Source organism: Staurois parvus, unplaced genomic scaffold (assembly GCF_062004578.1).
Source record: "Staurois parvus isolate SC_StPar_1 unplaced genomic scaffold, SC_StPar_1.0 ptg000389l, whole genome shotgun sequence".
Taxonomy (NCBI): Eukaryota; Metazoa; Chordata; class Amphibia; order Anura; family Ranidae; genus Staurois; species Staurois parvus.
This window is the reverse complement of record NW_028318185.1, coordinates 3,461,978-3,476,212: the sequence shown is the minus strand read 5'-3', so window position 1 is coordinate 3,476,212 and position 14,235 is coordinate 3,461,978. Positions and strand designations below refer to the sequence as shown.

General features: G+C 41.9%; 1 protein-coding gene across 1 annotated transcript in view; it reads right to left on the bottom strand.

Annotated features, from left to right (window-relative positions):
• Positions 1 to 14,235, bottom strand: part of TG (thyroglobulin) — a 439,344-nt gene that overhangs the window by 252,782 nt on the left and 172,327 nt on the right. Inside the window, exons 27-28 of the mRNA XM_089685945.1 lie at positions 4,268 to 4,435; positions 909 to 1,028 (exon numbers count right to left, since the gene is read on the bottom strand). Coding sequence (XP_089542071.1) covers positions 909 to 1,028; positions 4,268 to 4,435 — 288 coding nt within the window. The remainder of the gene's footprint in view (positions 1 to 908; positions 1,029 to 4,267; positions 4,436 to 14,235) is intronic.

Sequence of the window (14,235 nt, the reverse complement as noted above, 5' to 3'; positions counted from 1 at the left end):
TCCCCAGTGACACTAATACAGTGATCAGTGCTAATAAAAAGCGCTGATACTATACTAATGGCACTGGGCTGGAATAGGTTAACATCTGGGGCAATCAAAGGGTTAACTGTGTGCTGTGTTATGTTTTACTATGTGTCCTGTGTGTGTTTTATGTTGCAAGCATGCTGCTTTGTATTGCTCTGCTATGCTGGAGCTGACAAAGGAGAGGTCTGTATTGTTTACATACAGACCTCTCCCCTGTCAGTGTTCCTCAGTGCTCGGGGGGCGCCAGCAGGGAATCTCTGGCAGGGACCCGGTGATCAACACCTGTAGCCGCCGATGGTGGCGCGGGTAGGGCGGCGTGTGCCCTCTACCCAGAAATGCAAATCACATATATATATATATATGTGATTTTGCGCCGCTCTGTAGCAGTAATTCTGCTATAGGGCAGTCAGGAAACGGTTAATGTAACACATCATTGATCAATTCAGTGACAGTGTCAAGCTTTTTTGAATGAATTTAAATGGATTTTTAATTTATTATATATTATAGAGAATGTAACAGGAGGAGCTGGAACACACAAAGGTGAGTGGGAGCTTCCAGAACTGACAATTGCGCGGTCATGCAATGCTGCACCCAAATTAAATTTACGTCCTTTTTTTCCCACAAATGGAACTTTCTTTCGGTGGTATTTGATCGCCTCTGCGTTTTTTAATTTTTTGGGCTATAAACAAAAAAAGGCCGACAATTTTGAAAAAAAAAATTATCAGGAATAATGGTAGTGGGACCCCAGTTTTGAAGTATCCAAAAAAATCAAAGAAACCAGGGGCTGGCTCAGTCGACTGGACTCTGCTAGTAAGTAAAATTTCATTTTTGGATGGGATATCACATTATTTACGAGCAATGAAAATGTGCCCTATATACATTACCTGTGCGCAAGAAGACACTCTGGAAACCGGTGAAAAGTGCCTGAATCTCTTCTTTGATGTCCTTGGTCAGCTCTGTGCTGTACTCCACCATCCCAACACTCTGAGACAACAAAGAGTAGCCTACAAAGAGAAGAATTGTCTTTTATATGTCCTTCTTCCTTTCTGCGGGGGTAGTAATCCCTTACATATACCCAGTGAAGGGACTGACCTCAGGTGATACACAGAGATGAAACAAATCCTCAAACATAATTTGTATCTGTTTATCTGCGACCCTCACTTCTCTATAGCCTTCTAAACCACACCGATCAAAGGCTTTTTCTCAGTACGAGAAGGCAGGGGGTGGGGATCTGATGTTGCACACTGCACAGCACAGAGGGGAGAGCTCAGTGTAATCTGGGACCTGAGCGGAGGGAATGGGCACACCCTCTCTACACATTCCCATAGGAAAACATGAACAGCTGAGGCTGTCAGTCACCTGTGCTGGGGGGAAAAGGGGGTGCCAAGCCATCTTCTGGGATTGCTTGGTGTGGAGTTAAAGCAGAGTTCCAGCCTTTTTGTGTCAATTAAAAGTCAGCAGGTACAAAAACTGTAGCTGCTGACTTTTGAGCACACACTCACCTGTCCCGGAGTCTAGCAATGTTGTCACCCGCTCCGTCCCTTCTCTCCTCCATGGTGCCGGCATCTCAACTGTGGGCACCAGGCTGTGACAGCTTGCAGCTTCGCATCCTGGTGCCCACTGAGCATGCGTGAGTCGCGCTGCACCTCCTGATTGGTCCGGTAGTCTTCTGGGACCTGTGAAAGTTCCCAAGAGACTGCGGGAGGGAGGAGGGGGCTGAGCTTCCAGCTCACTTCACCGCAGCAAACTGAGGCAAAAGTGGGAGCGGGTACCTGTCAAAAACAGGTATCCGCTCCCCCCCAAAAAAAGTGCCAAATATGGCAGTGGAGGGGGGGAGGAGGAAAATAAGCAGAGCTTCCACTTTTGAGTGAAACTCCACTTTAAGGTAGTCATAGATGCAAAACTGGTGGAATTTTGATCCATGTGTGGACACTGCAGTTGAAAAGAAGTCGATCTACCAATCAACTTCTATTTAAACGCCGTTTTGGATATCAGCCGCTTAACCAGCGGCTGCAGCCAATAACTACGGTGCTGATCTGTGTATTCTGACAGCCAAGGAGTCTCCCCACTGCCAGAATGCAATAGTGCAACAAGGATAATTCCCCCACCCTACTCACATGTGTGGATTGGAGAATCAGCACTGGCTGGACGAAAAAAACTAAAGCATGTATGGCTAGCTTTAGACTGTCAGAAGTGAGTCATGCAGATAGCAGAGGGAGGAGAGATCAGAGAGGAACCACACTAGGTGCTTTGGATTGAGGTAAGTACACAGTATAGAATGATATGAGTTGTTCACTTTTCATTTTAGGGGTTCACAACCCTGTTAAATTCAATTTTACTAGCAATAAATACAGTATCATATTTGCTTCAAGACATAATAAAGGTCAATGCCAGTTCAGAAAAATTTTGTATAAAACCACATTTTGCACAATTACTGGTTCTCTGAAAATGTTTAGTGATTTACAATGAGGAGAGAAGCAGGGTTGTTTATTGCTGGACTGAACGTCATTGAAATCAATTCACTAAGAGCTTGTTCACTCCTAGGGGTCTCTTAAGAAAAAAAAGTGGCCAGTGAATCTGCATGTACATTCACTCTGTGCAAATTGGGCAAAAAAAAAAATATTTAGGTTTTTTTCTCTTCTGAATGAAATGTTCTTTTATTATGCACAAGAGTGAAATACCACTTTACGGCCACTAGATGGAGCTGAGGAGCAGGGGAAATACATCAAAAGATACAATGTAACAACTCTGGAGAACGCTAGAGGGAATTAGCAAATAAAATGTAACCAATGTTTATTGTGCACTGCAGTGAACAAAATAGCTTCCATGTTTTCTCAGCACAGATCTCTTCAAAGTGGTTGCAAAGCCTCTTACCTTTTTTTTTTCTAACAAACATGTTGCACTTACCTGCTCTGTACATTGGTATTGCACAGAGTGGCCCAAACCTCCTCTTCTGGGGTACTCAAAGGGGCAGGGATGCTGACCAAAATATGGCCATATGGCTGAATTCAAACGCTGTAGATAACTGGGCCGGCAGCCTGCTGTCATGTGATAGTTTGCTGCGGGTTCAGGATGAACTTTAGCTCAACCTTATCCCTTAGCATGCGTGCAATTTATGTGAAAAATGATATCTGATGCTAGGATTGGGTAAGACTTTGAAAGCTAATTCACCAGCTGGCTAATTAAAATTCCCTAGGACTTGGTAAGACCTCTTCCTTAATTTCTACCCGACCTTTGGTACAGTTTCATGCCGAACTGTTTTACTAAGCAGTCTGTTCTTGATCCTCCAAAAATCCCTACGAGGACAGCAGGAGGCAGACGACAACACTGACTTCAGAAAGTCAACTGATGTCAGCAGGGGCGGACTGACCATTTGGAAACTCAGGCACTGCCCGAGGGCCCAGGGTCAGTAGGGGGCCCCATGAGATGCCCTTGGTACCTTTTTCGAAGGCTTTTTTGAGTTTGGGCAAGGACACAGGGGCCGCATGATCCCCTATTGCCCGGGGGCCCCATGAGTTGTCAGTCCGCCCCTGAATGTCAGCCACAGTCACAGCGGGGTGGGAAGAGAGGGTACTTTGGGCAGAAAAGTCTCCGTCTGGGACTCCTAACTCCAGGACTTCCAGCAGATGAAATGCCAATCATAATCCATCCAGCCAGACCCATATGGAAGAAAAATATATTTGAAGTATATTTTACAAATACTCTTCCTAAATATATTGACATATATTTTAAATGCTACCATTTTGGCCATATTCAATATATTTCAAGATATATATATATATATATATACTGCATGTTGAAATGAGTTTTTATTACAAAATATATGAAAAATATTTTTTAAAATACATTTCAAATATACTGTAAGTCTTTAAAATACAAATCTACATTTTTGGAATGCATTTACAAATGTATGTAAAAATATATGTTAAAATGACTTTTTTATATGTTAAAAAAATCTGAAGAATATATTTAGAAAAAATGTATTTATAAAAATATTTTTCATATATTTTGTAATATATAAAAACCGTGTTTCAACATGCAGTGTATATATATATATATATATTGAATATGGCCAAAATTATAGCATTTCAAATATATGTCAATATATTTGGGAAGAATATGTTTAAAATATATATTCAAATATATTTTTCTTCCATGTGGGGAGTAAGCACTTATCAGGTGGACTTTAAACTTTTCAGCCACACAAAAATGAACTAAAATGAGTCCAAACTTTATAACTTACTTCCCGTGAACTCTTGTCCTCCTAAGAAGAATGAGAACATTTTCTTCGGCTTGTTAGATGCGACTCCTCTGCAGATTCCCTCTCCACCCAATCGTGACGTGCTGCTCCAGTCGTTCTTATTGCACAGCAAGACATTTGGAGATCTTAGCAATCCACACACAATGGTACCTACATCATAAACCAGGGAGAACCAATTTACAACAATGGATAAAAACATGATGTAGCACTACTTAAAGAAGAACTATGGCCTTTCACAAAAAATATGTGCTGCAACATTTATTTATAAATCCATCTGTGTTTCCTCGTAGTTGCCCTGCAATGTCCCACAAATATCTGTTGATCCTATCAATGTAGTCCACCTAATGAAGCATCCTACGACGGTGTGGCAACAATGCTGCACTGCTCCTGAAATCAGAGCAGAGTTGCCACTTTCATGTAGGCGGTGTCTATTGTGGGGGGGGAGTCACATATTCACAAGCCTGTAGCTTGTCAATCATCAGCTGACCACACCTAGTCCCGCCCATTGCTTTCTGGATTGGCAGCTGCTGAAACCCTCCCACTGGGAGCTGCAGTGGCTGGTAGAGGGAGCTTGTGAATCAAAAATGAAGGAGGGTTTGGCTCAATCAGGGGAGGAAGGACGTTTGGTGTCTGCTGTATGAAGCTTGTGCATCACACAGTAACTACAGTAGGCATTTGTTTGAAGGCTACATTCACCAAAAAAACGTACATTTGTTATTTTTGTCTGCAGGAGCCTGTAAACCAGCAGATTGTTGGTGCCATGCAGGTCTCCTGCAGATCTGTCAGTATATTAGCTTGCTCGTATAGAATGTATGGCTAAGCAGATATGCTGACAGGAAGAATGAATGAACTACCACGGTGCTTCACAGTGCTGTGGTAGTTCATTGAGGACTAACAGCCGCTAAGGCTGCTGGGACTTGTAGTCACTCATTCACAGATGACTGTGAATGAGTGATGCGGCGCCCCGCATGGCCAGGTTTATAAAAATAATTTGAGAGCCTGCTCCCCCTGCTAGCTGCCAAAGCAGGGGAGTGGGGGGAGCAGGGGCTGGTCAGATTGTAATATGTTGCAAAACTATTTTTATTTATTATAGGTACTTATATAGTGAAGTCATTTTACATATATATTGTACATTCACATCAGTCCCTAACCCTCAAGGGGTGTACAATCTAAGGTCCCTAACTCACATTCATACATATATATATACTATATGAGTTTCACTTTTTGAATTAAATTGCTGAAATAAATTAACTTTTTGATGATATTCTAATTTATTGAGATGCACCTGTATATCCACTTGAGAAAAAATGTAGCCTATCAAGCTACCTACTCAAGCTAACCATAGCAGTTAGAGCAAAGAACTGACTCCCCTGTCAGTGCAACTTTGAGCCACTTCATGCTCTTTTTTAAGGTGAGCGCTAATCCTTCCTATCTGTTACCTTTTTATTTTCTCCTATAATACCTTTTCTTACAGCATATGGAAGATGTAGTAACAACATAATCCCATAGCAGGACTAAGCATAATCATGTTGGCCAGTGCCTCTGACATTTTCCCATTATTGTCACTGTATACATGGAGCTTACACTTTTATACCATGGGTAGCTCAAACAGTACTTGGATCATTTGGCTCAGGGTCCATTAGAATTGAGGTACCCTTGGTATAGAAGTGAAATCTGCCCAAAATGTTGTCAGAAGATTGGAATTGCAAAGGTGTCTAAATAAATACATTTTGTGTGCTTCCAACCTTCTGGACCATGGGTCAATGAGTCCATATGGGACCATGAGACCATACCACGGGTCCTAAGCCAAATGATGCAAGACATCTTTGAGCTACCCATGATATACAGTAGAAGGGCAATCTTCTTGTTCACAATGTAAATATTCAATCCTTATGCGCTGCTATAAATCTAATCCCTATTGTGCTACTGTCAGGGACCATCGCGACACATGGGTCTACACATGCGTAGGCGTCTGTCAAGACGTGCAGGTAGCAGGGAACTAAGACCCAGGCGCACCCGTCATCTTGACAGTACTAGGCAGGCACTGGGACCTAGGCGACGCCTGTCAGGTGCAGGGCGGGCTACTTAAACCAGCCCTGCACAGACGCTTGTTGCCGAATGGTCTTTTGTATCCTGTTGCCTGTGTTGTGAGTACTCTGATCTGGATTGTCTGACCTTGTTGCCTTCTCCTGTCCTGACCCCTTGGCTTGCCTGACTCTGCTCCTGGATGTTCCCTTATAGATCTGATCTTGTGGTATTGACCCTGCGTGTGACCCGACTATCCTTTGCCTATCGTCTTGTACCTCACCGACCCGCTAGTTATCGACCCGGCTTGTTTGACTCTGACTTTGCTCATCCGTCCATCCGTCCCTCAGGGATCCCTGGGCTCCCTCACATCAGACTCTTAACCCGCTGGAGCCCTTGGCAGACTCCCCTACCTCTGGTAGAGATACCTAGCAGCTGCGACCTGGTCCCGGAGCGCTCCAAGTCCATCCCCACCATCAGGGGCCCTGGTGAACAAGTGCTCCAGTACTTAGACTCTGCACTCTGGGGAGGCTCTATCAGGGGACTGATAGAGGTACTGTCAGGCGGTCCGTTACAGCTACACACACCATAAGAAATCCGTAATATAACGTGATATACTGTATAATGTAATCCATAAATAATATATGAATAATGTCTAGCCGCAGTGCACTCAGTGCCCTCTCATACTAGTCATGTAAAACTTCAATATATCAAAAATAGTGCTGCGCTAGTCCCATCATAATAAATGTGATCCTAAACAGCATAACACATTCCACATAATATAACTAATGTAATACTGAATTAATACCATAATATATTCCTGTGCATGTAAATCAACACATGTGTGCATATATGTAGTGCCAATAAAAATATACGGATCTCAAATCACAAAGTCCAATTAGAGGTTCAGTGGTGAGCTAAGAAACCTTGCTGCAAAACAGAACTTCACCTCTGTGCGGAAATATACATGAATTCCAGTGCCAAACCATCACCAGGTGAACTCTCACCTTAAAAATATGACCTCCCACCAAGTGTTCATTCAACAGAGCTTTTTGGTCCTGCCAACGGGACTTTGTTTTGAAGCACGATTTTTTTAGTTCACCACTGGACCTATAATTGGACTTTGTGATTTGAGATTGGGACATTTTTATTGGCAATAAATATTGTGGGAACTAACATAAAGGATAGAGCTTTTAAAGCCAACAGCCACTCGCTTTCTTCTTTTTTAAGGGCCTTTTAGCCCAATTTTATTTAACCGCTAGCCTACCGGGCACTTATACCCCCTTCCTGCCCAGGCACTGACTGGCACTGATAGGTGGCACTGATGCGCACTAATAGGTGGCACTGACTGGCACTGATAGGCGGCACTGATTGGCAGCACTGATAGGTGGCATTGATAGGTGGCACTGACTGGCACTGATGGGTGACAATGAAAGGCAGCTCAGATGGGCAGTGATATGTGGCATGGATGTGCACTGGTAGGCACTGATATGTGGCACTGATGGGCACTGGCATGAGGCACTGATGGACACTGACAGGTGGCATTGCTGGGGCTACACTGATCATCAGTGCCCTGATGATCAGTGTACATGTCCCCTCCGCGGAAAGCCGATTACCGGCTCTCCTCTCCTCTCGAGCTATCAGCGTGACAGCTCGAGAGAAGAGAAATGCCGATAGCCAGCATTTCCCTGTTTACATGTGGTCAGCTGTGATTGGACACAGCTGATCACATGACCGAGCCGACATCTTCGGCTCTTTCCGTGATTGGTGATCCGCTGTGTCCGAGGGAGGCAGCGCACCGCCGATCGCCGCGCTGCGCGCTCCCTGAGCCACGCATGCGCAGTGAGAATGGGAGGACGTCATATGACGTCCTCCCAGAACGAGAGAACCACCTTGCACCCATCATTGGACTATATGGCAGGCGGGAGGTGGTTAAAGGAAAGCTCCATAACATATGTTTCCCACGTAGGGGTATCCACCGTCAAAACAAATGAAACAAATATTCAGCCTCCTGGCTCTCTCACATTTACATCCCCTTGCTGCTCTGGCTCCCACCACTCCTAGGTGGAGCCCTCCTGACTCCTGGGCAATGACCTCCTGTGTGCCGGGGTGGAGCCCAGAACCATGGTTTGGCCTCTACAAAAAGGCCTGCACACACCTGTGCAATTAATGTGCTGGGGGTTCTGAAAATATGGACCCAGGATTGGAGATTTCATCCCTCCCAAATTACTTCACAATCTCCAGGCCCCAGGTCCCAAAACGGGCTTTACGAACCAACGAGGAAACTGACAAACCAGTTTCCTCTGCATTAAGAGAACTACCTGGAGCCCCTCAACCTGTATAGTTGAGAATCTTGGGCTATAACCTTGATTTTCACCATGGCAGGATACCGCACTGCCACAATATATATATATATACACACACACACACGCGTTGATTTATATCCACAGGAATATAATATAGTATTCATTTAGTGTTATATTAGTTATGTTATGTGGAATATTTTATGATGTTTAGGATCACATTTATTATGATGGGACTAGCGCAGCACTATCCTTGTATACAATGACATTGATAGAAAAATTGCAGAGGCACTCGCCAGCATTGGTAATCTTAGTCCTTCTATGGTGGCAACTGTTGGTGGCAACAGTTTGGAGAAGGCACCTTTATGTTCCAGCGAGACTGTACCCGTATACAAAGCCAACTCTATAAAGATATGGTTTGATGAGTTTGATGTGGAAGAACTTGAGTGGCCTTCAAAGAGCCCTGACATCTATCCTAGTGAACACCTTTTGGATGAATTAGAATGCAAATTGCGAATCGTCCAAAACTGGTACAAATGCTCTTTTAGATGAATATAATTTTTGCGGACACACTTCCAAATCGTATAGAAAGCCTTTCCAGAAGAGTGGATGCTATTATACCCACAAGGGGGGAAGGGCAACGCCATAATAATGTCAATGTTTTGGAATGGGATGGCCAACAAACTCATATACAGTTTCAAGAAAAAGTATGTGAACCCCTTGGGATTATGTGGAGTTTTGCAAGAATTGGGCATAAAATGTGCTCTGAACGTCATCTAAGTCACAACAATAGAAGAACACAGTCTGCTGAACATAATACTACATAAACATTAGATGTTGCCATGGTTTAATTGCACATAACATGTAAACATTCACAGTGCAGGGAGGAAAAAGTATGTGAGGCCGTAGCTTAATGACTTCTCCCAGAGCTAATTGGAGCCAGGAGTGAGCCAACCTTGACTCCAATCAGTATAATGATATTGGATGTGTTGCTGACAGCTGTCCTGCCCTTAAAAAACACACACCTGTTTTGGGTTTACTGGTTTCAAGAAGCACTGTCTGATGTGAACCATGCCTCGCAGAAAAGAGCTCTCAGAAGACCTACGATCAAGAATTGTTGACTTGCATGAAGCTGGAAAGGGTTACAAAAGTATCTCCAAAAGCCTTGATGTTCATGTGTCCACGGTAAGACAGACTGTCTACAAATGGAGAAAGTTTAGCACTGTTGCTACTCTCGCTAGGCGCGGTCGTCCTGTAAAAATGACTGCAAGAGCACAGCGCAGAATGCTGCATGAGGTAAAGAAGAATCCCAGAGTGTCAGCTAAAGACCTACAGAAATCTCTGGCACATGCTAACATTTTTGTTGACACATCTACAATAAGGAAAACATTAAACAAGAATGGAGTACATGGGAGGACACCACGGAGGAAGCCATTGCTGTCCAAAAAGAATATTGCAGCACGTTTGAAGTTTGCAAAAGAGCACCTGGATGTTCCACAGCACTACTGGCAAAATATACTGTGGACAGATGAAACCAAGATTGAGTTGTTTGGGAAGAACACACAACACTATTAGAGATGAGCGAATCGAATCAGGCGAAGTGGAATTCGTTTCGAATTTCAGGAAAAATTCGATTCGCGGCGAATCCAAATTTTTGCCGACTTCGGATGGTCAAATCGAATTTTTCCTGATCGGCCGTTTTCATCCCTTCAAAAGCCGGCAAAAATGTCCCTGCAGAGAGCTCCGCTATTTCTGACAGTTCTTTCACATTTCCAGCGGTTGAAACATTGTATGTATTTGTTTCCATTTAGGATACAGATGTTTTATTAGGAAACAAATAGATACAATGTTTCAATCGCTGTAAATGTGAAAGAACTGTCAGAGAACTGTCAGAAATAGAGGAACTCTGCACATACACTTTTTGCTTTACTGGAATTATTCGTCTTTTCATTCTTCTTCTTATTATTTTCATTCTTCTTTTCATTCTTTTCATTCTTCTTTTCATTCTTCTTCTTATTTTCATTCTTCTTTTCATTCTTCTTGTCATTCTTTTCATTCTTTTCATTCTTCTTTTCATTCTTTTCATTCTTCTTTTCATTCTTCTTTTCATTCTTCTTTTCATTCTTCTTCTTTTCATTCTTCTTTTCATTCTTTTCATTCTTCTTTTCATTCTTCTTCTTCTTTTCATTCTTCTTCTTCTTTTCATTCTTCTTCTTTTCATTCTTCTTCTTTTCATTCTTCTTTTCATTCTTCTTTTCATTCTTTTCATTCTTTTCATTCTTCTTTTCATTCTTCTTCTTATTTTCATTCTTCTTTTCATTCTTCTTCTTTTCATTCTTCTTTTCATTCTTCTTCTTATTTTCATTCTTATCATTCTTCTTTTCATTCTTATTTTCATTCTTCTTTTCATTCTTCTTATTTTCATTCTTTTCATTCTTCTTCTTCTTTTCATTCTTCTTCTTCTTCTTTTCATTCTTCTTCTTCTTCTTCTTCTTCTTCTCCTTCTTCTTCTTTGGCCCCGTGACTGCCCAAATGAGTGAAGTGTGCGGTGATTCTAAGATCGACGGCACTCATCTGCATGTCATACTGACTGACAGTATTATTTCTCTTCCCCAGCAGACTCCAAGGACATTTAAATTAAAGGTATAGTGTTCTGCACTAATATAAAGGCTCTCTGAAGCCTAGAAACCCTTTTTATAAGTAAAATTCACGGCGAATAAATTCGAATCGTATCGAATTTTTTCGGAAAGTTCGGCAAATCAGGCGAATCTAATTTTTGAAAAATTCGCTCATCTCTAAACACTATGTGTGGAGAAAAAAAGGCACAGCACACCAACATCAAAACCTCATCCCCACTGTAAAACATGGCGGAGGGAGCATCATCGTTTGGGGTTGATTTGGTGCCTCAGGGCCTGGACGGATTTTTGTCATTGATGGGAAAATGAATTCCAGGGTTTATTAAGACTTTTTGCAGGAAAACGCACAACCATCTGTCCGCCAACTGAAGCTCCACAGAGGATGGGTGATGCAACAGGACAATGACCCAAAGCATACAAGTAATTCAACAAAACAATGGCTGCAACAGCACAGAATACGCCTTCTGGAGTGGCCCAGTCAGAGTCCTGACCTCAACCCGATTGAAATGCTGTGGCATGACCTTAAGAGAGCGATTCACACCAGACATCCCAAGAATATTGCTACACTGAAACAGTTTTGTGAAGAGGAGTGGTCCAAAATTATTCCAGATCGTTGTGCAGGTCTGATCTGCAACTACAGGAAACGTTTGGTTGAGGTTATTGCTGCCAAAGGAGGGTCAACCAGTTATTAAGTCCAAAGGTTCACATACTTTTTCCTCCCTGCACTGTGAATGTTTACATGTTATGTGCAATTAAACCATGGCAACATCTAATGTTTGTGTAGTATTATGTTCAGCAGACTGTGTTCTTCTATTGTTGTGACTTAGATGACGTTCAGAGCACATTTTATACCCAATTCATGCAAAACTCCACATAATCCCAAGGGGTTCACATACTTTTTCTTGCAACTGTAGTCTTGACTAACCTTGGCCATACAGTGCATTACAATTGTCATTATTATCCTCTGAACCAAATGTGCATTCTCGCGGAGTTTACTGTGTATTTTGGAACCTGATTGCAGCTGAATTATTTCAGTATTTTTATCTTCTTCAAAGGCACTGTGGAATGCACATGTATCCTGCTAATACACACATTTCTCATCAATAAATTTCCTGTTCTATACCATAAGGGGAGCAGATGATACTCTGTTATTCCTATAAATCCAATTTCTCTATAAAGGATCCAAGTTTTATATTAGCTTGTACATGTTTGGGAATATATCCATATTCAGCAGCACATTTTTATAATTGAGTGTTTTGATTAAGCAATTTACACACATCATCTGCATCCTCATGTGTCACCACTGGATTTCCAGGAATATATCAGTATGGATATTAATCTAGAACAACAAATATCAGTCCACGTTTGAAGTCTTTGTAGAATATTGTTTTTTAAACTTAGTTCAAGTGTTGTATCGTTTTCTTAATTAACTTTGCCGCTTTTACATAAAGGCCATTTTACAGTGGGGATCGAAAGTTTGGGCACCCCAGCTAAAAATTTGTATTAATGTGCATAAAGAAGCCAAGGAAAGATGGAAAAATCTCCAAAAGGCATCAAATTACAGATTAGACATTCTTATAATATGTCAACAAAAGTTAGATTTTATTTCCATCATTTACACTTTCAAAATAACAGAAAACAAAAAAATGGCGTCTGCAAAAGTTTGGGCACCCTGCAGAGTTAATATCTTGTACTGCCCCCTTTGGCAAGTATCACAGCTTGTAAATGCTTTTTGTAGCCAGCCAAGAGTCTTTCAATTCTTGTTTGAGGTATCTTTGCCCATTCTTCCTTACAAAAGTCTTCCAGTTCTTTGAGATTTCTGGGCTGTCTGTCACGCACTGCTCTTTTAAGGACTATCCATAGATTTTCAATTATGTTGAGGTCAGGAGATTGTGAAGGCCATGGCAAAACCTTCAGTTTACGCCTCTTGATGTAATCCCCCGTGGATTTCGAGGTGTGTTTAGGATCATTATCCATTTGTAGAAGCCATCCTCTCTTTAACTTCAGCTTTTTCACAGATGGCATCAACTTACCATCCAAAATTTGCTGAAATTTTATTGAATCCATTTTTCCTTCTACTCGTGAGATGTTCCCTGTGCCACTGGCTGCAACACAACCCCAAAGCATGATTGATCCAACCCCATGCTTAACAGTTGGACAGAGGTTCTTTTCATTCAATTCTGTGCCCCTTCTTCTCCAAACGTACCTTTGCTCATTCCGGCCAAAAAGTTCAATTTTAACCTCATCGGTCCACAGAACTTGTTTCCAAAATGCATCAGGCTTGTCTATATGTTCATTTGCAAAGTTCAAACGATGATTTTTGTGGTGAGGACGTAGAAGAGTTTTCTTCTGATGACTCTTCCATGAAGACCATATTTGTACAAGTATCTCTTTATAGTGGACCACAACTCCAGTGTCTGCCAGATCTTTCTGGAGGGATCGTGCAGTCAAACGTAGGTTTTGAATTGTTTTTCTCACAATCCTGCGAGCTGTTCTGTCTGATAATTTTCTTGGTCTTTTAGATCTTGCTTTAACTTCCACTGTTCCTGATGACTGCCATTTCTTAATTACATTCCGAACAGAGGATATTGACATCTGAAAATGCATTGCTATCTTCTTATAGCCTTCTCCAGCTTTGTGAGCGTCAACTATTTTCAGTTTCAGTTTTCTAGACAACTGCTTAGAAGAACCCATGGTGCTGATTGTTGGGGCAAGGTCAGATGAGTCTGGGCATTTAAAACCTTTGAGCTTGACATAACCTAGTCTTCCCAGACGATGATTGAGAACAATCCATGACACTGGCAGGTCTCAGCTTTGCAAAGGGGGCAGTGCATGCTATAAATTCTGCAGGGTGCCCAAACGCTTGCAGATGCCATTTTTTTGTTTTCTGTTATTTTGAAAGTGTAAATGATGGAAATAAAATCTAACTTTTGTTGACATATTATAAGAATGTCTAATCTGTAATTTGATGCCTTTTGGAGATTTT